Source organism: Phascolarctos cinereus, unplaced genomic scaffold (genome assembly GCF_003287225.1).
Source record: "Phascolarctos cinereus isolate Bilbo 61053 unplaced genomic scaffold, phaCin_HiC Scaffold_4;HRSCAF=312, whole genome shotgun sequence".
Classification (NCBI taxonomy): Eukaryota; Metazoa; Chordata; class Mammalia; order Diprotodontia; family Phascolarctidae; genus Phascolarctos; species Phascolarctos cinereus.
Window position 1 is genome coordinate 128,603,799 of NW_027555847.1, and position 24,750 is coordinate 128,628,548.

General features: G+C 43.5%; 2 protein-coding genes across 4 annotated transcripts in view; one reads left to right on the forward strand and one right to left on the reverse strand.

Annotated features, from left to right (window-relative positions):
- Positions 1-1,436: 1,436 nt before the first annotated feature.
- GFER (growth factor, augmenter of liver regeneration) lies at positions 1,437-11,368 on the reverse strand. Of its 3 annotated transcripts, XM_021006756.2 has the most exons (4): positions 10,553-11,368; positions 8,797-8,993; positions 6,695-6,767; positions 1,437-2,883 (listed from the first exon to the last, which is right to left on the reverse strand). In XM_021006756.2, exons 1-4 carry the CDS (start codon positions 11,162-11,164, stop codon positions 2,854-2,856), a joined length of 912 nt encoding a protein of 303 aa, XP_020862415.1. In that variant the 5' UTR covers positions 11,165-11,368; the 3' UTR covers positions 1,437-2,853. The 3 variants fall into 3 exon arrangements, with proteins under 3 accessions (XP_020862415.1, XP_020862416.1, XP_020862413.1); XM_021006757.2 differs by lacking the exon at positions 6,695-6,767; XM_021006754.2 differs by lacking the exon at positions 1,437-2,883 and having other exon boundaries at positions 5,364-6,767.
- The window catches only part of NOXO1 (NADPH oxidase organizer 1), a 38,809-nt gene continuing 25,296 nt past the window's right edge, over positions 11,238-24,750 (forward strand). Inside the window, exon 1 of the mRNA XM_078151703.1 lies at positions 11,238-11,285. Within this exon, the coding sequence (XP_078007829.1) occupies positions 11,238-11,285 (48 nt within the window). The remainder of the gene's footprint in view (positions 11,286-24,750) is intronic.

Genomic DNA, 24,750 nt, shown 5'->3' on the forward strand with positions numbered 1-24,750 from the left:
TCTCATTCTCTGACCTCAGCCAATGAGTTCCCACTGGGAACATCTTATGCTACTTTTGATTCCTCTTAATTGTCCCTGAGCTGGCTGTTCTGGGATGTGCCAACCCTCGATTCTTTTCTGGATGGAAAAGAAACTAGTGAAGCTAGTGATCTGAGTAGTTGCAGTGGCGGGAGGTTGCCTTTGGGAGTTGCTGCAAAAGGGCAGACTCTGTCCTTAATAACTGTGATAGAGTGGAAAGAGCGCTGGATTTATAAATTCAGATTTACAGCTCTTTTTACTCCCCATGTAACCTGGGCAGGTCACTATACCTCTGTTCTCCCCCTGATCCTATTAAGAGTTCACATTTCCACACTGCTTTAAGGTTTACAAAGGGCTTTCTGGAGAGATGGCAAATTTGTTGCCCATTTTCCCTTCCCTGCTCACCCTTTATCCAATCAGATGTCAGTTCTCCTTTCACCCTGTCTTGCATCCACGCCCTTTTCCCTCCAATCCCAAGGCTACGCTACCCTAAATTCAGGATTGCATCGACTCTTGCCTGGATTATTGCAATACCCTCATAATGTATCTCCCTACTTCGTCTCTCTGCCTTTTCCAATCGTCTCCACACAGCTGCCAAATGAGTATTTCCAAGACGAGTCAGACCATGTTACTTCCTTGTTCAGAATTCTTCAGTGGCTCCCTAGTCTCTCTAGAATAAAATATGAACTACAATCATAACTCCCGTGAACTTTTGCAGACATTTCATGTACTAGTCTTCTCCTGTGGACATTTCAGCCAAACTGACCTGCCTGCTATTTCCTAAACATTTCCAAATGCTGCTGCACATCTCATGCCTGGATGCACAGCCCCAGTGCCACCATCTCAAAGAACCCCTAGCTTTCTCCAAGATGGCTCAGGTGCTACTCAATGCTCTTACAGCGATAGTATTTTCTCCCTCAAATTATCTTACATTTACTTATCTGTGATCAAGTTGTCTCCTACCTCTTCTCCCTACTCCCCATCAATATAAGCTCCTAGAGGGCAGGGAACATTTCCTTTTTGCTTTGTATCCCCAAGCTTTTCATGTGATAAGCACTTAACCTTTGTTAAACTGATTAAAAATCTGGTACTTTATGTACTCCAGAAACTAGACTCCAGACTGTGAGGCAGAGTCAAACACAGGCTTAAGATGTGAACAGCAGGACAACTGTCTGGTGGGCTGATCTAGGCACTGTAGGGAAAGGGATGGATACTGAATCAAGGCGACCAAAGTCCCCATTCCCTATTATCCAAAACAGGCCTTTCATCAAATGAAATATGTAAAGTTGCTCTGCAAACCCTAAAGCACGATATAAATGTTGCCTGTTATCAAATATTATGCTTTACTCTGTCCTTAACACAAAACTGAAAGTCTATTACCTCTACGAATTTGAATTTAGACAGGGCTGTTGCCAAGAGTCAGTCAACAAACATTTATTAAGCAACTATATTATGCACCAGGCATTGTACTAAATGCTGGAGATACAAAGAAAGACAAAAAAGACAGTCCCTGCCCTCAAGGAGCTCACAGTCTAATGGGGGAGACAACATGCAAACAAATACAAACAAGCTATATGCAGATAAATTGGAAGGCAGATTTTTAGGTGAGAACTAATAGAAGTCAGGAGGCAGATATGAAGAGGGTGAACAATCCAGGTATGAGAGATGACCAGTAAAAATTCCTGTCAGGACATGGAGTCTCTTGTGCAAGGCACAAGATGGCCAGTGTGACCAGATAAGATACACATGTAAGTGTACAAGGTGTTAACAGGACTAGAAAGGTGGGATGAAAGGTTACCTAGATTATGGAGTGATCTGAATGTCAAAAAGGCTTTTATATTTGATCTTGGAGGTGACAGGGAGTCACTGGAGTTTACTGAATACAGGACTGACATAGTCAGACCTATGCTTTAGGAAAATCACTTTGGTAGCTGAATTTAGATTGGAATGAGGAGAGCCTTGAAGCAGGCAGATCCACCAGCAAGTTACTGCAGTGGTACAGACATGAAGTGATGAAGGCCTGTACCAAGGTGGTAGCAGCGTTAGGAGAGAAGGGGGCATTATTTGAGAGATTTTGCAAAGGTGAAATTCAAAGGCATTGGCAACAGCTTGGATATGAAGTGTGAGAGATAGTGAGGCGTCAAGGATTTCATTGGGAAAGCCTGGAGGACTGAGAGCATGGTGGTGACCTTAACACGAACAGGTAAATTTAGTAAAGGGAAGGTTGAGGAAGAAAGATGAATTCAAAAGAATGTTTTCCAACCCCAACTGGCAGTTGAAATGTTTCCTCCACTCCTAGCCAGAGTGGAGGCTCCCCTTCATACTAAAAAAGTATGAGGCTCTTAACCTTAGATTTTCCCAGATCAGCCAGAGGTTGAAGCCTACTTTGAACACAGGGCTCCAATTTACAAAGTGATTTTTCTATTCATTATCTCATTTGATTTTTATAACAGCCCCTTGAGAGAGGTAGGATAAGATTATAAATCCAACTTTCCTGTAAGAATGCAAGCTCAAACGTAAAAATACTTATTCAAGCTAGATATCAGGGATGGGATCAACACTCAGGTCCTTCCTGACTCCTAGGTTGTATGTTTTTCTGTATATCACACTGCTCATGTCCAGGACTCCACAGGGACTTGGCATTCAACTGGGTGGAGGTAATTTTCCTTTCTTCCTCCACCTATAGGAAAAAGATCTCCCAATGTTTTCTGTAGGGCACAAACCTAGCCCCAGTTAGTTGCATGATGCAAAATCAGATGCACATATGGGTCACATAGGGCCAGTCTTCCCACACTGTTCCATCAGGAGTATGTAGATGAAGGCCAAGTTCCTTTTTCAGCCCTCAGAATAGGGATGGAGATCAACCTAGATAATCATAGAATGTCAAAGTTGAAAAAGTCCTTAGGTTACTTACTCCAACTTCATTTTATAAAGAAGGAAACTGAGACCTAAAAAGAGAAAGTGAGTGACTAAAATGTCCATATCCTTTGAACTAGAGACTCCATTACTGGGCTCATACAACAAGGAAGCCATTGATAAGAAAAAAGTCCCTTCATACTCCAAAATATCCATGGCAGCAATTTTTGTGATAGCTAAAAACTGCAGAGAAAGAAAAAAGGAGTCTGAATGCAGATAGAAGCATACCATAGCTCTCCTTTTCCTTTGTTGTTTTATTGCTTCATTCTCGTGGTTCCTCCCATTAGTTCTAATTATTCTTTACATCATGACTAATGGGAAAATATGCTTCACATGAATGTATATGTAGAGTCTATGTTGGATTGTATGCCATCCGGAGGGGGGGAGGGAGTGAGAGGGGAAGAAAATTTAAAACTCAAAAAATATTATGGAAGTGAATGTTGAGAACTAAAAAAAAAAAAAGCAAAAACCTGGAAACAAAGTAGACGCCTATCAACTGGAGAATGGGGAAACAAATAGTGGCACATGAATGTAATAGAATATATTACTATGCTGTAAGAAATGGTGTGTGAATACAGAAAAGCATGGAAAATATCCATATGAACTGATGCAGAGTGAAACAGAAGAAAGAAAATAACATACACAGTAACTAAACAGTGTAAATGGAAAGAATAATGATACACCAAAACATCAAAACCAAATGTAACAAAATTATAAAGATCAAGCAGGTCTTAAATGAAGAGATATTAGAAAACACACCCAACCCACTCTTTTGTGGAAGTAGAAGGTCCACAGGTGTTACACATTGCACATTCTCAGTCTTTTTCAATGTATCAATCATACTAATCCCCCCCCCCAAAAAAAAGTACTGTTTGTCAAATGGAATGGCTCTCTGGAAGGTGGAGGGGGAGAAATACACAGGATACTGCAGTGATGTAAGAAACAGAAAATATCGATAAAAACTTATTTAAACAAAAGAGAGATAAAGTGAATTGCTGGCAGTAGGAAAGCCTGGACGAGAACTAAGACCTCTAGACTCTTGCTACTGTTCTCTCTGACATACGACACTGTCTCTTCCTTAAAGGACAATCCCACTATCACCTCCTAATGACCACTCTCTGTAGGTGGAAATTTTCCTTTATTACCTTATGTATAAAAATGTTTTTCATCAAATCATTAGATATGAAAGATGGAAGTGAGTTAAAGATCACCTAATCTAAATTCCTAATTTTAAGCATGAGGAAGAAATTAATAAAGTAACTATCTCAAGGTCAAAAACAAGTACTAATTGGCAGAGATTCAAACCCAAGTCTTCTACCTTCAAATCTAGTGTACTCTTCGGTGAGAGGACTCTGCATGTGGTGGTGGGAGCTCAGGGAAAAGGGCCTATGCCAGAGTGAGTTAAGAGAAAACCTGAACTGGGATAGGTCTGAGCTACTACTGGGTTCAAAGTCTCTATTATCTCCTTTCTGAAAATCATCTGAGAGCTCAAGGCACCCTGACACCGAAAAGAAATACAGTGGACTGGGCTTTGAAAGTTGAAGACAATAGTCTGTTTCTGAGCCTTACAGAAATATAAGGAAAGGGAAATGGATCTACTTATCGATTCGAACTGCCACCACACAGCTTCTGCTTCTCTTAGGTCTGAAGGCGAAGCAGCCAAGCTTTAACTTGCTGGGTAAGCTTGGGCTAGGGGTAATTCTCACTACCCACCTCACAAAACGCAGTGCTAGTAGACCTACCTCTGACTTGTACTGGGCCCCCAACACCACTGAAACCACAGCTCAGACTCTCCTCCTTGCCCTAACAAATTCAACCCCATCTTACAGTGTGGCAAGGAAAGAGTTCTGTAAACCTCAGAGAGCTAGCTAAATGTGACATTATGATTAGATATTTTCTAAGGTCTCTTCTAACTTGGACTGTCTGTGATTCTGTGATTAGGAAGCTGACAGGGGAGGATGTAGATGCAGGGCATGGAAGCAGGCACTCACAGGAGGGATGAAGGTGACAAGTTCCCCACCTTGGACATCCTCAAGCTAGCTGGGAGGGTCTTTGCGGATGGAAGAAGAAGCCATAATAAGCTGCTCCAGCTAAATCCATCTGTGACCAATCTGCAGCTATCCCAGGATCAAGATTCTCTGTCTTAGACTCTGGCCATTTCCAGGCTTTTAGATTTTTTGATATTCCTGTGATTTTCTAGCCAAGTTCGGTTTAAGAAAAAAAAAATCAACCACCACCACCTCAGGTCGGGGGAGGGTAGCACAAGCAACCCAACTGATCGATGGATCAATTGATCAATCTCTCACACACACTCTCACACACACACACACACCCTCTCTTTCACAGCCATTGGTCACCAGTCCCTGTTTCCTGGAAGGGCCCTCTTCCTCCAAGCTTTACGAAAAATTCCAACATCATTCAGGCTGAACTAAAGAGAATAAAGCATTTGATTTATTCTTTAGTCAACAGAGATGGCAGCAGATTGAGGGGCTTGAGATAATATCCCGCTAACTTCTCAGATCTCAGGCATGGCATACTAAAGTTTCTGTGACGAATGACAGCAGCAGTCTTAAGGGAACAGACAATTCCTGGGGAACAATCGTTCAGGGTAACTCCTATTAACCAGGACCCTATCACCAGACTGATCTAAAATCTATATTCCCCCCATATACAGAGAGATATGTCTGCAGACCAGGAAGGAACTTGATGTGTGCCCCCTTGCAAAAAGCTCTTGATCCAGGCTGTCATATCCCTTCAGTAGCTTCAGAAGCCTCAATCAGAGCAACTTTTGATTTTATTCTTAACTCTACCACAGAGAGACTGCCCATGGGGCACATCCGAATTGAGCCTGGCACCCACCAGCCTTATACAAACCACAAAGACCTAAATCATGTTACAGAAAATAAATCATGTTCAGCTCCATGACAGCCAGACTCTCTGCAGGCAATGAGAACCACATTAGGAGAATCATGACATGAAAAACTTGAAATGGTATAAGGAGGAAAAAAAACCCCAGAATGGAGACATTTTCACTTGAGGTTTCTCTCCAAAAAAAAAAAAAGAAGCAAACTACAAGACACTGTATCTCAGGTCAGGCTCTATGCCCCTCCTAAGATCATCCTGTGTTGTGGGTACACAAAGACTGAGGAAGGCTGTGTGTAAGCTCAGCCAGGGAATTCACTTACAGAGGCTGGCAGCTGAGGGCTTTGATGAGGATCCTGGCCATTCTGACTCAGAGCCCCTCCCCCACCCCTCAGAGCCCCACTGTGGACATGGAAAGGGAGACAAGGACAAAAAGGTCAGATATCTGTAGTGTCCCCTACCTGAGGTGGACATGACAGGGCTGGGCTTTGAGGAAAGAGGCTCTGCTTATTAGAAAGTTATCACAAATCCCAGCCAGGCCCCTGGTTTTCGGCTGCCACTGACCATTGGCAGCAAAAGACCAGACTCAGTAGAGACGGGGAAACAAAGGACTGGTTCAGGAGGAAGTAACTTGGGGAATGAGGTTCCTCAGAAACCTGTCAGCCCGCTGAAGCTCACAGACATCAGCAGCCAAGGCACTGACAGTAACACTCGCTGAGTTGCCCTTTAATAATCTCACACTGAGCAAGTCCTGAGGGAGGACGCTACAGTCTGGTTTATGCCTTCCTCCCCCTGGGGGCCTGCCCCTCTAATCACAAGAGCCGTCCTTCCAGCCATCCCGCCATCGCTCATCCACACGAGCACAGTCAAATGCAGGCTTCCCTAGCTTCAAGTTCACCTCGTTGTGTAGGCGGCAGAGCCACTGGGTGAACCTGTTCCGACTGCTGGTATCTGGCTGGTTTCTGCTCAACCTGCAGGAGAATGGGGCAGCATAGGGAGGATCAAGAAAGAATGGGTATGAGAGAAGCCTGGATCCCACCAACGCTATCCCAGACACAGTTTGGACATGAACCCCTCCCCGCGCAGGAGACACTGGACTCTGTATGATCTAGACCATCTGATTCTCTAAGAAAGCCCTAATTCTCAGTCCCCATACAACACTGAAGAGATCAATTTTTCTTGGGATCCAGCTTTCCAAATGGAAAATGGAGCCTAAACAGTACCTAGAGCTTCAGTATTTGCCCTTTCTCCACTTGGGGACAAACAGAGATGACAGACTGAAATGCTCTGGCTGATAGCAATAGTTCACTTTTTGCCCTTACCATATTACTGAAGCTTTGCTATTCTAGGTATGGAATAGCACCTTTCACCTAAGAGGGCAAGATCAGCCCAAAAACACTAGGTCCGGACCCTCTGGGACTCTGAAGGGATAAACTCTCCCTGGATCAATGATCGATCCTGCTATTCATGGATTCTTCTGCCACCCCTGCAGAAGAAGTCCTAGGACACCACAGGGGAACCCTGCACCATTAGGTTCAATTCCCCTGAAGGCACTTTAACAAAAGCAATGTGTGGAAAGGTGCCTCAGACATAGATCAAAGCAAAAAGAATCTGGCAGATTTATTGGGAAAACACTATTCAATATCCCCACCGGCCTTTAAAAACAGAGTGCTCTTAGGAAACCTGTATTTTCTCCTAATACCTTCATACTGTAAGCATATCTAGTATGTATCTTATAAAATCCGTGGAAAGAGTACCATGAAGCCTCAGGCAGGTCATTAGCCCATATTATAGAACTTTACAAGCTCCCAACCCCAGGAAGGTACTTAAACTCTTCCCTGGGGCTTTAGGCAGAGAGTAGAAGGGGTGGGGCAAGTTAACATAACACTCAGGCAACAAAGGTCTATTTTCTGAACCTCGGTGAGCTCTCTTCTGCCCCAGCACATCAATGCCAACTACAATCTCTTTTACAAAAAGCATAAGTAGCAGTGGCAGATCACTACTAACAGCTGAGCTTTTTGAAAGTCTGATCATCCCTGCCAGTGAGGCCTCTAACACTTTAGGACCACAAGAACTGAGCAAAAGTCACCTCCTGGCTTCTACTGCCAGGTATTTGAATCATATCCAAGTGAGGAAATAGGTAGACTAAGGGAAACAGCTTCAGGCTTGGCTAAAACCATGAAACAGGTTAATACTTAATCTCCTAACTTCTTAAATGGTCCCCTAATCTCATTGTTTTTCAAAGTGGACATGAAAAGGGAAATCCTCTCTGGGAAATTTTCTGGGATAGTTACCAGTTATGAGGATGAAGACAGGGTTACAGAAACACAGAATCTTAGAATTAGAAAGGACTGTAACAGTCATCTATTTCAACTTGGACCTGGATCAAGAACTCCTCCTATAGCATTGTTGACAAGTGGGTGGCTAGCCTGTCTGAAGATCTTCAATGAGGGAGGAACTCACTACTTTTCCAGAGCAGCCCATTTCACTTTTGGACAGGTCTAACTGTTGGGAAGTTTTCCTTCTGCACTGTTTTTTTAATTAAAGAGTCAGGGGGCAACCAAACCCCAGGGTTGAAGAAGCCAAACCTTGATAAACATGATCTAAAAAGTCCACCACCTCTACCTACCCTCAGCCCACCTCCAGTTCCTAGGTAGTACACAAGCTTGAAAAGAGAGCCTGAGGAAGATAGATAACCTAAATTCTACCACTGGTGATCATTCTGGGCCTCATAAACTTCCACTCTTTCTTAGGCTAGGGCTGTCTTATACTAGGGTCCAAGTAGGGACCCTTCAGATATAGCACTAAGACCTTGTATAAGATTCACAGGGCCCCTACAGTTAAGGTTTAAAATGTTGTCTCTGTGTGACATCACTAACTAGCTGAAGTATTTCATAAGTAACTAACCCTTCCATTTCCCAAACCTCCCAAACCTTCTCCCCAACTCCAGCCTACAAAACATGGGAAATCAGTCTGGTGGCACATTCATACACAACTTGCCTTCTCCTTATATCTTCAGCACATTCATCACATGGGAAAAACTTGGAAAATAGATGTATAAACTGGGCCATTTCTTCCTGCTGGTCTAGGGTAGGGCAGTCTGGATAATATGCAGCCATTGTGTGTAAGAAAGCCCAACTGTTTCGCCCCAGCTCCTCTCGATCCAGAGGGCAATCAGCTGGCAACTTGTTTTCCATCTGGGAAAGAAGGAAGATGAAGGCTTAAAAATGAGATTTCTGGCTAATTCCCATAGGCCCAATATTTTAACAACAACCCACTTTGTGCAATCAGCAGAAAGCTTTGAAAATCTCAGCCAATAGGATTCTACTTTATTTGAGGCAAACGCACTCTTGGGCACAGCAAAAGAACAAGACAGTAGACTGCCAAAAATATACTCTAAGGGCATTTGTCTCAAAGCACCACTAGCAGTGTTTTGCTGTTTTGAGAGGGATAATGGGAAGGGAGGCAGCAAGGCCTTGGGGTCTCCAAGGTCCTGGCCTATCTTGGAGTGGAGAGGCATGATTTGAACTTGGGCTTCTTTAGGCTCTAAGTACAGCAGCATTCTTCCCACCAAACTACACTAACCCCTGGGGGCAAGTCACTTAATCTCTCCAGAACTCAATTTTCCTCCTGTAATAATAATTTGAAGGATACAGGGGTAATATCATTATTCTCATTTTACAGAACAGGAAACTGAGGCTCTGAAAGTATTCGAATTATCCAGTCAGTTGTTGGTCTCCTGACTCCAAGGCCCAACGAGTTTCATTACACCACACTGCTTTGTCTATAAGAGGAAGGGGAAGGAGAAGGGGAATGGAATAAGCATGCATACAGCACCTATAGTGTACCAGACACTGTGCTAACACCTTTATTAATACCACCTTATTTAATTCTCACAACAATCCTTTGAGGTACAGTTGAGGAAAATAAGGCAGACAGAAGTTAAGTGACTTGCTCAGAGCCACACAGTAACTAAATGTCTTCTGTCTGGATTTGAATCCAGGTCTTCCTGACTCCAGGCCCAGTGCTCTATGCACTGAGCCAGACACCTACCTGCTTCAATGTCTAAGGACCCTTCAAGCTACAAATCCTATTTTCTTTTTGTCTACTTCGGACAAAAGGGTGGGGGAGGGGGCTGGGCTAAAAAAAAAAGATAATTTTATTCATTCTATCAGCTCCCATGTCCTGCTTAGGTTAGGATTCTATGGGGAACCAGGCCAATGAGAATCTAAAAGAAAATCTGGGTTTTCTGGGCTGATAGTGGGGGGATCTGAGGGAGGGTAGGAAACTAGGAGGCTAGGAGCCTCAAAACTTTTCTAAAGAATAAGGCTGAAAAGGTTCCCTCTAGGTGAGCCAGATGTGGGGTTTATTTCATTAGGAAGAGGAGGTGCGGCAGGGAGGGAGAAGCCTGACCCTAGAAGAGGGAATGGGGATACCCACATCTGGGAAGAGACATTGAGCTAGGAGCTGGGGGCTGGGGAGGAGGGGTCCAGAGACGGGGGACATGAGTGTCCAGGGGAGGGGGAGGAGTGACAGGAGCAGTTTGGCCCGGGGGGGGTGTGGGGAGGGGAGGTAGGCAAGTGGGCAAATGTAGCTTTGACATGTGAGCCTGGTGAGCACTCCTGGGAAGGGGAAAAGGGGGGTCCCCTAGATGTGGGGGCGGAAGAGCCAGCAGACTCGTGGCCTAGGGGAGGGCTTTTCCCTTCCCCTTCTGCAGTGCTCCGCCCCCCCCCCCCCGCAGGCGGCAGGGCCTCACCGCAACCTGGGTCTCGCTTTCCGAATTCTCCCGTGCCTGCTGCGTCTTCATCCACGTCTTGAAGTCGACGCAGGCCCGACAGGGCCGCTTTCGGGCGGCGGCTTCCCCGGCAGTGCTAGCCGTCTCCGTCGACGCCTCCTCCTTGGCCTCGTGTGACCGCGCGCCGCCCGGCAGGAAGGAGAAGAAGCTGGAGGGCGAGAAACGCCGACCTTCGCCGGGCGCCGCCATCTTAGTCACCCAAGGAATGCTGGGACGGGCGGCCTCCCTCAGCTTCCCCGCTAGCCCCAGCCCCAGCCCCAGCTTCAGCCCCAGCCCCGCCTTCGAGACCGCCCCGGCCTCCGGGCACAGCCCCGCCCCCGCCTCGGTATTCTCCGAGCAGGCCCCGGGCGCCCCATTCTCCAGCTGGCCCGACGCAGGATCCTTCTTCTGCTTTCTCCAGTAGAAGAGCAGCGTGGAACGGTGGCTAATCCTGCCTCTGTGGCGCGCTGGGGCTCGGGTTTTGGGCGGGGCCTTAGGCCGCTCCTTGACTTGGCACCTGTCTTGGGACTTGGAGCGCCGGGACTTGGAGGGTCGAGACCCGCCCTCTGCCGTCGGCGGCCGAGTCGCCTTCATCCCTAGGGCACCTCGGCCCACCTTCCCCTTTTCCCTCCTTCAGCCCCTCCTTCCTCCAGAAACCAGCCCCGACATGGTCGGTCCCGCCCTAGGGACCCGAGAGGCCGGAGGCCGAGCGATCGTACTACCAGGGCACTGAGCCCCTCACGCCCTCGGTCCTGGCAGTCCAAGGCGCCCGGCAACGGCCGCCGTGACGCTAGGGCGGGGCTGTGACGTCAGAGCGACCGGGGCGGGGCTCGGACACGCGCTTCTCGTGGATGTTACTTCTTTCCGAAAGCTCTCTCCCTCGCAGACGTTTGCAACCTGTTACGAGTCCTGGGACTCCTAGAGGGGCCGGTTAACATTGAGCGAAAATCTATCCCTGCCGTTTCATAGCCGTGTGACTGTGTCATTATTCCCATCTAGGGCCTCAGTTTCCTGACCTGTAACGTAGGGACGGTTGGACTAAATTTGATCTCTAAGGGCCTTTCCAATTCAAAATTCCACGATCTTACTATTTGTCGTCCACCCACAACTATTGTCGACTCTTGGAGGGCAGGGATTGGGCCAATGGTACCTACCCCCAAAATTACTTTTTATTTCTTCATATGTTTTCATGTTGCCGGCCCTGAAAGAATGTAAACTACCTGAGGGCAGGGCCTGTCATTTTTTGTCTTTGTATCTCCTAGGCCCAGCACGGTGCAAGGGCATTTTGAATAATATGCCCTTGAATATTGAATAAATAGCTGAATGAGTGTTCGCTGATTGATTGATTGATTGATTGATTGATTGTATGGCACAACTCAGTAAACATTTATCATGGTCTAGTATCAAATGAGAAAATATCTTTAAGTACTTTGCAAACCATAAAGTATTAGATTTCATTAGCTAGTATTATTACTATAGTTGAGGCACTGGGGCAACATTATAAAGATGAACATTGATAGAGCCCCTACATTCTAGGAGCTTACTTTCCTAATCAAATCTCTGAAGAGGCAGTCATTTCTCCTTTGCTGGTTCATGGTCTTCTCCTTCCCCCTAAGTGTGGCTGGTTACCAAAGCTGTATCCTTGGGTTTCTTCTCCCAGTACATGGCTTTCATTATCACCTCTATTTAGTTGCTTCCCTTATTTATGTATTCAACTCTGATCTCTCCCCTGAGCTCCAGACCCACGTATCTCCGGTATGCTGGACATCTCCACGTGAATGCCCTATTGACACCTCAAACTCTAATATCCCAAGCTGAACTCACCATATTCCCCTCTAAACCTGATCTTCCTTTCAGCTACTCTATTTCTTTGTTGAGACTACCATCCTTCCAGTCATCCATGCTCAAAACTTTGGCACCATCTTTGACTTTTCCCTCTCCTTTATCATCCACATCTTCTCAAATGCAAAGTCCTGTCCAGTTTTCTTCCTTAATACCTCTTATGTTTCTTGTCTTCCATCCATTGCCACCTCCCTAATTCAATCCCTGGCTTATTGTAAGTTTCCTAATATGTTCCCATATCTCATCTCTCCTATCCTTCACAAACATCTGTCAGAGTAATCTTAATCAACAAACCTATTGTTGTTTGTCCTTTATTCTCAAAGAGGACCATGACATTAGGGAGGTGATGCCATGACATGCAGGTGGATTGGATTTAAGTGAGGGAGGGCTGTGCAAAGTCACCAGCCTCACTTTCTCCTCCAGAGCCATCTGGGTCCAGTGGCAAGATATAGATCAGGATGACTGGAGATGGCCCTGGATACATTGGAAGGCCTTGGCCTTTTTAAGCTAAGGTCTTTAACAGGACTCAGTTTGACTGAGGCAACACCCAATCAGTGATTAAGGCTAGGTAAGAAAAAAATAATAAAATAAGCCTATTAAGAACCTACTGTATGCCTGCACTGTCCTAATTGCTAGAGATACAATGGCAAAAGTCAAACAGTGCCTGCCCTGACAGAACTTGCATTTTAACCAGAGATGACATGCACATAATAAAGTATGTATGGAGCATAAACAAAATGAGGTCATTTTGAGGAAGGGCACCAGCAGCTGGGAGGACTCAGAAAGGCTGAAGGTGGTGCTTGAACTCAGTTTTAAAGGAAAACAGGTAAGAAGGGAAAGTATCCCAGCCAGAGCAGCACTCTAATCATCTCATTCTTCTGTACAATTTTTGGTTTAACTTGTAAGATATAATGCATACTCCTTTCTCTGACATTTTAAGATCCTCTGCAGTCTGACATCTTTCTGTCCTTATTGCATATTGTTCCATTTCACAAATTGTGTTCCAGTTATAATGGACAACTAGTTTTGGTCCCTGATCATATCATGTAACTCCCTCTCTTTGTGTATTTGCAAAGGCCATTCCCCATGCCTGAATAGCACTCCTCATGTCTAACATTCTCTTCCTTTAGAGTATCACTCAGGTGTCATCTCCTCCATGAAGTCTTACAAGGCAAAGGAAAACTTAGGAAGCACCACTGTACAAAATTCTGTACTGAATTCCTCCACTGAAACTGACCTCTTCTCAAGTTTTCCTAGAGAGTGTATTTTGTATCCTTCTTTTGATCACAGTACATTCTATCCTGTATTACCATAATTTATATTTCTTTTTGTCACAAATTTGACCTCAGACACTTGACACTTAATAGCTGTGTGACCCTGGGCAAGTCACTTAACCCCAATTGCCTTGCAAAAAAAAATAGTTTTGCTGGATCTTGATCTGTCCCTGTAATCCCCACCCTGAAGACTGAAATGAGGTGTAGATCAAATATTGGTCCTGTACTCACATGGCTTGACCCAACAGGCCTCAAACTAGCATCCACAGAGACTAGAGAATTGCCGTGTTCTAGGGCTCTATTAAGTCCCTTCTCTCTTCACTTCAAAGCGTGTCATCCTGCCTTTGATGTTACCACCCTCCATCTCCCAACACTTTAAATGAAATGTAACTAGAAATGTTAGGTGGCACAGTGGATGGAGTACCAGGCCTGGGGTCAGGAGGACCTGAGTTCAAATCAGGCCTCAGATACGTACTGTGTGACCCTGGGCAAGTCACTTAACTCTGCCTCGGTTTCCCTATCTGTAAAATGAGCTGGAGAAGGAAATGGCAAACCACTCCAGTATCTTTGCCAAGAAAACCCCAAATGACTGAAACAACTCAACAACAACAACATCTGGAGATGCAAACTAGTACAATGAGTCTGTGTCCTGGGGGCAAGATATAACTCCTTTTATATCCTGCTCCCAGTGAAGGAGTCCCAGGCTCCTGAAATTGTACTTAAATATCTGCAAATACACATGTAAGCATCTTTAACTGTTATGTAATGCAGTCACATATAGTGACTTCAGTCACACAGTACAGTGTATACTCAGGTATCTAACTGAGAAGGAGATGAGACTGGAGTAACAGGCGTGGGGATAGGTGTGTGGAGGCCATGCCATAGAGCATGCATAGAGTTGAGTTGAGTTTCCCTGGCCAGTTCTGGTGACACATGTGGCTCAGTGCTGAGGAGCTTTGTGATGAAGAAGAATCCCCTTCTTGGTTCCTGAGGCCCAGTGATGGTAACAGTGGAAGCTACCTTAAAGAGGGCTGGAGGCTGAGCTGAGAAGAGCAGCCCACTGAGACCTTAAGGGTAGTAACTCAGGCCTTTAGGACCCTTACTTCCTGTCTGCTCATTGTGTGAGACTCAAGGAGTCTCTCTCTTGGACTTCTGTTTGGAGGGAGGAGGGAGGAGGAAGGGGCCCCTTTCCCTGCCAGCAGCTTGGATGGCTGTTCACACATATCAGCAGGCACATCTATTGCCTAGGGGAATCTGGACCTAGACCGTGGGCCACTGGCTACCCCTATTAGTCCTGTTTCTTTCCTATAAGTAACGGAAGAGTAATAGTGAGAGACAGACGTTTATCAAGCCTCAGATAGTTCCTCATTCTGACAGCAGGGGGAAGTTTCTGCAACTATACCCTTCTCAGAGAAATTGGCCGTCAGCCCTGGCTTACGGGAAGATTTGAACCTTAAAGAAATTGTTTCACGTTTTGTTTAAATATAAACCTTCAGGAAAATATAATAGGAGTCATGATTTACAATTTCATAATTTAAGTCTTTGGGAATGCATCATCATAAGTCTTTTGTGTTTAAAACACTACTTTCATGTGGAGGAAATTAAGCTTTATACATGATGTACATGTTGTACATTGAATATATTTGTGGTGCCATTTGGGGAGACCCTAGACATGAGCCGTGCCTAAGTTTTAAGGGATTTTTCCTGGAGTCCCAAGATGGGGGCATATGAGGTGGGGACAATGAGAAAGAGTCTGACCATTCTCATTACAGACCAAGTTCCCCTAGGACTTTAGAAGCACTTTAGAAGACCATAAGAAGGCATCTTTTTCTTCTAGGAAACATTAAGAAACAATATTATGATGATGTCTGAAGAGTTTGGCCTCTCCTGAATGGAAAATATTATGAATCTCTTCCTTGAATAGAAACCATAACAAATTCCAAACAAACCCCCTATCATTTCTTATAGTAGAAAGATCAATTAAGTTCAGGAAAAAATCCTGATTCCCCAAATTTAAGATTAGGTAGTAAGCAGTCTGAGAGTGAGTATATTTTTGTTTAATAAAATTTAAGCAGTATCTCTTAAGTTTACCTTGACCAGAATGGAAGGGGAAGCCTTAGAGAGAATGGTTAAAGAGGTAGTAATTGGTTTGAGGAAAATATTTCTTTCAGGGCACACTATTATGAACATTGTTATTGTTCCGTTTAGGCAAATCAAAAGCCCTGAATTTAAACTCTGTACCTTTGTTTTATCTTGCTGAAGAAATTTTTGTCTTTTGTTTCTTGAACACTATAAAATGTAGTAATATAAAATGTAACTTTGCTTAGGGCAAGGAGAATTCTAATTAGCATGGGAAACCTTGCTGATTTGGTCTCCTTCCAAGTAGCAGTGCTTGTAAATATCTAATAAATTTTCTCTCACAGTCATTGTCTAAATAAATTCACAGTACGAGAGTTTTTTTCTTCCATAGACTGAACCCAGTTTTCTGGAGTCCAGAACTGGGGTCCCCTGCAGTTCATTGTGTGTGACACATGGCATTTGAATTATATTTGCATGCTGTGAGCATGCAATACAAGTGGAAAAACATAATAACGTAGCTACATATAATAACAAATATATATATGACAAGATTAGATGTATTAGACCAAAGGCACAAATCTTATGCAATATATATAACAGGTAACATTGTAAAACAGTTGCATACAATAGTATGGAGTCCACACTCTTAGCAGAGACATTTTGTGACCTTGGTAGAAGCTTTATTAAACTGTCACTTGCAATTAAGAGCTTCAGACCAACGTTTTCTAACCAATTTTCATTTTCACCAGTCTTTTTCTCAAGGTCTTCCAACATCTCCAGAACAATAAAGTCTTCCAGATACACAAGTAGATAGTTCATGTATTCTTCCGCATAAGTCATTGAAAAGCGACAGTAACCATCAAAATACTCTGGAGGCATACATTCATACTGATAGCATTCAGCTTGTCAGATTAAGTCTATCTTTCATATTTTTCCTCTACCATGGAAATCTGATAATATCCCCTTTGCAGGTCTAATGCTAAAAACTGCTAACTTGGAAACAATCAAAAGCATCCTGAGCTCATGGCATGATGTATTCATAGCCCTTTTGTTACATGGGCAGAAGTCAAAATATAACCAGATCTTCCTAGTCTTCTTTCATACTCCACCATGGGTGAGGCATTGTGGGATTCCATGATGACCCCATTGACTAACAGTTCCTTGAGATGTTTTCTGAGGGTTTCCATCTCCAAGCAGGCAATGTCCTGTGACCATTTATCACCAAGGAGGATTCTCTTGCTCCATGGGCACAACCCCCATCCCACTAATGCTTGAAGGATGTACCAGTCCTTAAGGTGAGTTTCTTCCTCAAATGATCTTTCCATTTCTCAGGCCTTATTAAATGCCAACCCAGAGCTTCTCTTGATCTAAATTTTGAAATAGAAGTGTAGTAGTTCCTTCTTATTATTAGCTTATTGTTAATAGTGATAGCTAGCCTTTATATAGCATTTTACAAATATTATTTTATCCTTACAATAGCCCCAGGAAATAGGTGCTATTATTATCATCCTAATTATAACAGTTGTGGAAACTGAGGCAGATAGAGTTAAGTGACTTGCCCAGGATCACACAGCTAGAAAGTGTCTGAGGCCAGATTTGAACTGGAGTCTTCCTGATTCCAGATCTAGCACTCTATCCACTTTGGCACGTAATAACGGCATACAGGAGGCTAGTGGAAAAGTAGCATATGACAGCAAATAACTCAGCAGGGGAGCCCAGAAAGGACAAATCAGCTGTAGAGCAGAGGGTCTTGGTTGAGGTCAGGTTGTGAGGGGCTCTAAAAGTTTCAGAGCAGAGGGCTTAACCAGTTGTTATGACACAGAGCTGTGAAAAGCACTCCATCACTGTGTACATTGTAGAAGCATTACCTACCTGGGAAACATTCCTTCTCCAATTAGAATCCTAGTGTTGTGCACAACTAATTCAGCTCACCACAAGAGCAAGGATCCTATACTAACTTTGAAGGGATAAGGCCAGCTTAACCTTTTATCTCAAATGTGCATTGATGAGGCGGAAGACAAGATGGAAGCAACTCCGTTTAATTTTTGCAAAGCATTCACTTAAGTAGTAAAGTAACAGGAACTTCTTATCGAGTTACAATGACATAGAGCTCATGCTGTGCTAAGGACAGTGCATGCACATCCTGTGCACATATCTGACTCCAATCACAGATAAACTGCCAATGACCATACAATAACTTGGGGAGTTAAAGATTGTTACAGATCCATACAACGGAGCACCGAACCAGGCGACCTTTGCTCAAAGATCAGCACCTGAGATGGGCCTTCCACCGTCTGTCAGTGAGACCTCTTGAACAGCCTGTGGCCCTCTACATCTTTATAGATCCCTAACATCATAGTATCATCAATCAATCATGTTCATCAATCTCAGAGCCCACCTAGTCCAAACACCTCATTTCAAACAGATGAGGAAACCGATGGCCAGGGAGGTCAGGTGATTTGCACAAGGCCACACAGGTGGTAAGCGTTAGAGACTGGATTTGAACTCAGCAATTTGTCCACATGTGTTAGCACTGAGACCACCACACCCTACTTTCAGGTACTTAATATTACAACCTGAGAAGCCATTGTGGGCCCTGAAGGTTCAGCCCTCTGTATCTTAAAGATCTGAGGGCCTTTTCACCTATGGATTTGGAGGTGAACCCACATGACCCAATGAGACCAAGCAGGGCCAACCCCAAAGCACAGCAGGGTACAGAGCCTTTCCTTGGAACAAAGCCCCAATTCAGGAACTGAGGCAAGAGAGATGAATAAACACAAGATATGACCACTGTAAAGAATAGTAATAGATTCAACCAGAAGGAGACAGTGATGCTAGTGATTGCAAGCCAGACACTTAGAAGAACAAATGGACTTTTCAATTTTTCCATTTACCCATAGATATCTAGAAGAAATGGACTAAGAAACAAAAAAATGAAATCAGAGCTCTGGAGCAAAGACGTGGATGGAGAATAAATAATTTAGATTGTGTGTGGTTTGTCCTTTGTTCTTGAAGAAGACCATGACATCAGAGAGATGATGTGACTTACAGTTGACTTTGATTTGAGTGAGGGAAGGCTGTGTAAAGTCAATCAGCCTTACCTTCTCCTCCAGAGCCATCTGGGTCCAGTGACCTGATATTGATCAAGATGACTGGAGAGGGCCCAAGATGCAATAGGAGACCTTGACCCTTTTAAGGTGAGGCCTTTTCAGGTTCTCACTTTGAGTGAGGCAACAACCATTCAGTGAATAGGTCTCTTTAAGAAGTGAGCCAAGGGATGGCCCCTTTAATATAAAAAAGAAAGAAGGAAAGAAAGAAAGAAAAGAAAAGAAAAATCAAACTGGGAGGGGAAGAAGTCATAAACTTACTGAAGTAATAGACACACACTCCCTGAAAGTTAGAATAGACCAAAGAGAAATCAGTAACTCCATGAGTCAGCATGAAATAGTCTAACAAAATCAAAAGATTAAAAAAGAAAAAATAATTGTTATCAAAAACAACTGAAAATAATGCATTGAATTAACTATATTCTTTTTTTAAAGCAAAAGGTATGAAACAGAGATTTACAGTTTCATATAAAATCTTTTTTGTGAGTCCCACTATGTAGTCAACAGGACAGAAACCATTTATTAAGTGCGTACTATGTGTCGGGCACTGGAGATTCGAAGAAAGGCAAAAAAAAAAAAAGCAGTGCCTGATCTCAAGGAGCTCACAGCAAGCAAACAAGACATATTCAGAATAAATTGGAAATGATCGAAAGAGGGAAGACACTAGCATTAAGGGGGATTAGGAAAGACTTCTTATAGAAGGTGGGATTTTAGCTGGGATCTGAAGGGAAGACAAGAGATGGAGATTAGGAAGGAAAGAATTTCAGGTAAGGGGGATAACTAGTGAAAAAGGCCTGAGCTGGGAGATGCGAGTCTTGTATGACAAGCAATAAGGAGGCCAGTACCACTAGATAAAAGAGTATTAGCGGGAGTAAGTATAAAAAAACTGGAAAGGTAGGAAGGGGCCAGGTTATGAAGGACTTTAAAAGGCAAACAGATGATTTTCATATTTGATCTTGGAGGTAATAGGGAGCCACTGCAGTTTGTTATGGGCTATGATATGATCAGTCCTTAGATTTAGGAAGATCAATTTGACAGCAAAGCGGAAAAGGAACTGGAGTAAGGAATGCTTTGAGACGGGCAGACCAACTAGAAGACCATTGCAATACTCCAGGAATGAGATGATAAAGACCTACATCAGGGTGGTGGCAGGGTCAGAGGAGAGAAGAGGGTGAGATTTTGGGAAGGTAGAAGGTAGAATCAATAAGACTTGGCAACAGATTGGATATGGGGGTGTGGGGTGGTGAGAGAGTGAGAATAGTGAGGGACATCTAGGTTAGGTGGTAAACCTGAGTGATTGCGAGGACAGTGGTACCCTCAACAGTAATAGGGAAGTTAGAAGTGGGAGGAGATTGGGGGAAAGAGAATGAGTTCATTTGGAACATGTTGAGTTTAAGATTGTATATTCTGTTCTAGATGTGTCTAATAGTCAGAGATTTGAGACTAGAGGTCAAGAAAGAGATTAGGGCTGGATAAATGATCTGAGAATCATCAGCATAGAGGTGATAATTGAATCCTATGGGAGCTGATGAAATCACCAAGCTATATAGTAGAGGGGGGAAAGAAGAGGGACAAAGACAGATTGTCAGTAAGTCACCAGAAGTGCTATGGTAAATGTTTAGCAGCGAACTCTCTGAAAAAGCAGAACTTGCTTTTAAATTTAAGTTAACCTGCATTATTAACATTATCCCCATTGCATCTTTAAATCTAGACAATCAACAAAGCAATAAATCATGCCCTGATTTGTAGTATTTGCTCATTTCCAGGGTATAAATGCTCTCACTGTCATTTGTAATAAGGTTTAACAAATGATCACAAACTGGTTTGATCTGATTCTAGCACACCCCAAGAGACATCAACAGTTAGTGGGCATGACCTGGATTGCTACTGCTGTTTGTCCTTCATTCTCAAAGAAGACCCTGACATCAGGGAGGTGATACCATGACATGCAGGTGAATAGGGTTTAAGTGAGGGAGGGATGTGCAAAGTTACTAGCCTCACTTTCTCCTCCAAAGCCATCTGGGTCCAGTGGCCAGATATGGATCAGGACAACTGGAGATGGCCCAGGATGCAGTGGGGGACCTTGGCCTTTTCAAACTAAGGTCTTTAACAGGTCTCAGTTTGACTGAGGGAGACATCCACGAAAAGAGACTGAGGAGAAATTAGACAAGCAGGAAGAGAGCCACTGTGTATATGGAAAACTTTAAGTTGAGAAGAAAAAAAATTTTAATCATTAATAAGAGAAAAGCACATCAAAACAACCCTGAACTTTTGCCTTACACCCAGCAAATTGGTAAATATGACAAAAGATGGAAATCATTGATGTTGGATTGTTATGGGAAGACAGGCACGGATCTGTTATTAAAACTGAATTGGGGGAACAGCTAGGTGGTGCAGTGAATAGAGCACCGGCCCTGGATTCAGGAGGACCTAAGTTCAAATCCAGCCTCAGACACATAACATTTACTAGTTGTGTGACCTTGGGCAAGTAGCTTAACCCCAAATGCCTCACCAAAAAATAAAAAATTAAAAAAACTGAATTGGAAGATATGAAGAAGCAAAGGAGAAAAGAGGAAAAAGAGGGAAGTAGGAAAAAGGAAATTAAGGAAAGTGAGGGAGAAGGACTAAAGAGAAAGGAGAGGAAAAAGGAAATACCTATTTCCAGTTTGCCCAGTGAATTCCTCCAATTCGGAGCCATACTTGCCCCCAGTTTCTCTATTTATCCAGCCCAAGGTCCAATTCTAGTAGAGATAGCTCCAAGAAAGTTACAGTTCTCCTTTTCTCTCTCCAATCCCCCACCCCCCACCCCACCCCCTTGTTGGCTGGCCAGGAACTTTTGATGCATTCTTGCTGCCCAGATACTGTGTCTGTGTCTTGGGTTGGGCAAGTCCATAGGGAACTCTCCAGTATTTGACCTTTGCTCAGAAAAGGAAATAGAACACACAAGGTAATAAGGAGCCTGGTGTCTGGTAGCTCTCCCCATGTACCTAAGAGTCCCCAGAATAGCAGTATTCCTCAGATCAACAGCCCTGATTCCAGTTTTGCACCTTCCAGGGGAAGGTCTTGCTTCCAGCCTGGCTTTCATAGCCGTGTCAAGGAAAGTAATCCTTGTAGATATTCAATGGAGTAACTTCCTTTGTAGGTGCTCTCATCTCCTTAGCAGCCACAGCTACTGAAGATACAGAAAAGAAAGTTCTCGGCACCCAAGTCGCAGACACTGTCAAATGGCTCATTAACAAAAACAGAGATGGTTGTATTCCCATTTGCTTTGCTGCTATACCCTGAAGATGATGGGGCCATTCCATTTGACTTGTAGCTGAAAGCTTCTATACATATTCTCTGCCCCATTAGAATGTGAGTTCCTTGAGAGTAGGGCCTGTCTTGCTTTTCTATTTATATCTCCAGCACTTAATACAATGCTTTGCACAAAGTATTTAATTAATGATTTTTCATTTATTCATTCTTTATTCATTCACTTATTAATTTGCAACAAGGTTTAAGGACTATCTCAGCAAATTTAATCATGTCCCTAGTCTAGAGACAGACTTATTGGCACCATGCTTAGCTGAGAATTGTTCTACAAATTCTTATTTAAATAATGGCTGGCATATTTCCCCCTAAGTCCTGATATTGTAAAAAGATAAAAATTGATATTACCTCTGATTTCTACTATATTGATTTTAATAATTGTCAGTATCTGCCTGAATTCACCTTGCCCCAAAATTTGGTCTGTCCGAGTCCAAATTGGCTAAAAGGAGTGGTTGAAAGGGAATGTTGCTATAGTTCAAGCAGCTAACCCCTGAGACATCTGTTTGTTGTCTGTATAGCTCAAACCAGTTTAACCTGGGACATCTGATTTGTTATCTGTAAACACTGACTTAAGACAACTCTTTGCCTGTCCTTCTGCAAGTAGGAATGGTTTGATCTTCCTCCTGGGATGGACCAGGTATTCAAGGAGGACCAGGGCCTCTGGTGTGAGGGTTTGCCAAGCCCTTTTCAGGGCCATTTATCCACTTTTAGTGTCTGCCTGATTAACCCAACTCCTGCCTGTATCATGTGCAGTAGCCATACCCTGGTAAATTGTCTCAGCCGATAGGCTAAACCAAGTTGAGGAGACAGGCCTCAAACCCATTGGTGAGTTAGGGGGATGTCTACCCCAAGGAAGTGAAGACTTCCCCCAGTGGAATGGGCAGATGGGAACAATTTGTTCCAACGGCCATGAAGGTGGCTGGGGCAGATGATGTAGACCACTTAGAGCTTGGTCAGATGTTGAAGATGACGATGGGGTCATCTACTAATCCACTGCATCCTAGGCCATTGCCAGTCATCCTGACTTTTGTCCTGCCCACTGGACTTCGATGACTCTGGAAGAGAGAGTGAGGCTGACAACTGTGCAACTCTGCCTCACTTAAATCCAATTTATCCACAAGTCAAGACACTACCTTGTGATGTCATTGGTCCTCTTTGAAAAAAAAAAAAGGGACAACAACAATGATCTTCCCCAAAAGGTCAACTAGACTAACTGGATGCTTCTGATTTTCTAGCCAAGATTACAAGAGGCTGTTGAATCCCATACAGCAATTAACTTTTTTAAATTGTCAATCGCCACACTTGAATGCCAACCCACTTTCTTCCATTGTAGCCAATTTTGTCTCCCCAATTACCACCATCCCCTCCTCTCCTTCATGTCAATAAAAAGGGTCTTTTCCTTCTCATGGGGATTGCTGGCTTTACTGAGGTTGCTAGTCTGACCTGTTTAGTTAAAAATTATATATAATCTGACCCGCTTTGTTGACACTTATACACAGCACTGTTAGCAAATCGATTTTGCTCAGACAACTACTTCAGTTTAACTTTGTTGCATTTTACTCACCACAATATCTACCATGATATGGCCCTCCTATATGATATGATATAGCTAGACTAGTCTGTTGGGTTCTGTTCAATTCTGTCACATAGCTGATGTACATGTCATGTTACTCAGTATTAATAAAGCCTATTGCTCCAAGCACTCAGCCAATCAGAACAAAGCGGGGAAGGGACCACCATTTCTCATCTGTTTAGAGATTGTTGCATTGCTAGACACTGACCTACTAGATATTGACCATAGAGAATCCACAACTAGAGATCAAGGGTCTCTTGAAGACCAATCACCATTGCAACAGGGGTCGGTACTGGCTGATGCCTCAGATCATTCTCAGGTGAGAAAATGGCTTAGCTGAAGTCATCATGCTTTCTAAACTTTTCCCATATAAAAGTAGCATGTCTTGGGGGGGTTGGAATGGAGAAATTGATCAAAAGAGCAGTGTCAATTGATTCCCCCTCCCCACCCTCCATTCAGATAACAAAAACAAGAAATGGGAAGAAAAAAGAGTTTTCACTTCATTATCCCTTTAGGAGGTGTGGAGGAGTTTCCTTGATGGAATTTGGGGGACACTTGCAATTCAGTGACCAAATATTTGGCCAAAGACTGTCACAACACTGGAGAAGTGTTAACTCCTTTACTAACCAACTCCTTTACTACATTACAAACCTGCCCTTCCCTGCCCTTCCTTTCCATTACAAGCAGTAAGAATGTGTTCTTAGGAAATAGTGTTGTCCCTTGCAAAACTGTGCCTTTGACTTTTCAGAAGAGAAGTAGTAGAATGTAGGTGTGGAATGAGGCATACATTTTCAGACAGGGTCAAGGTCAGTCAATCAATAAATGTATTAACATCTTGCTATGTTCTAGGCACTGTGCCTAGCACTAAAGAAAATAAAAAACAGGATCTATCTGTTTGCTTTGCCTGACTATTTGTTACAAGGGAAGATTCTATTCAGAGGAATCATTGGAAAGTGGTTGAAAGAAAAAAGCATCAATAAAACATTTAAAAGAGAA

Coding starts and splice junctions, on each gene's coding strand:
- GFER (XM_021006754.2), bottom strand. CDS start 11,164: ATGAAGGCGACTCGGCCGCCGACGGCAGAGGGCGGGTCTCGACCCTCC. Junction 8,994..10,552: donor AAAGCGAGACCCAGGTTGCG/GTGAGGCCCTGC, acceptor CTTCTTTCCCAG/ATGGAAAACAAGTTGCCAGC. Junction 6,768..8,796: donor GCTGAAGATATAAGGAGAAG/GCAAGTTGTGTA, acceptor ATTCTCCTGCAG/GTTGAGCAGAAACCAGCCAG.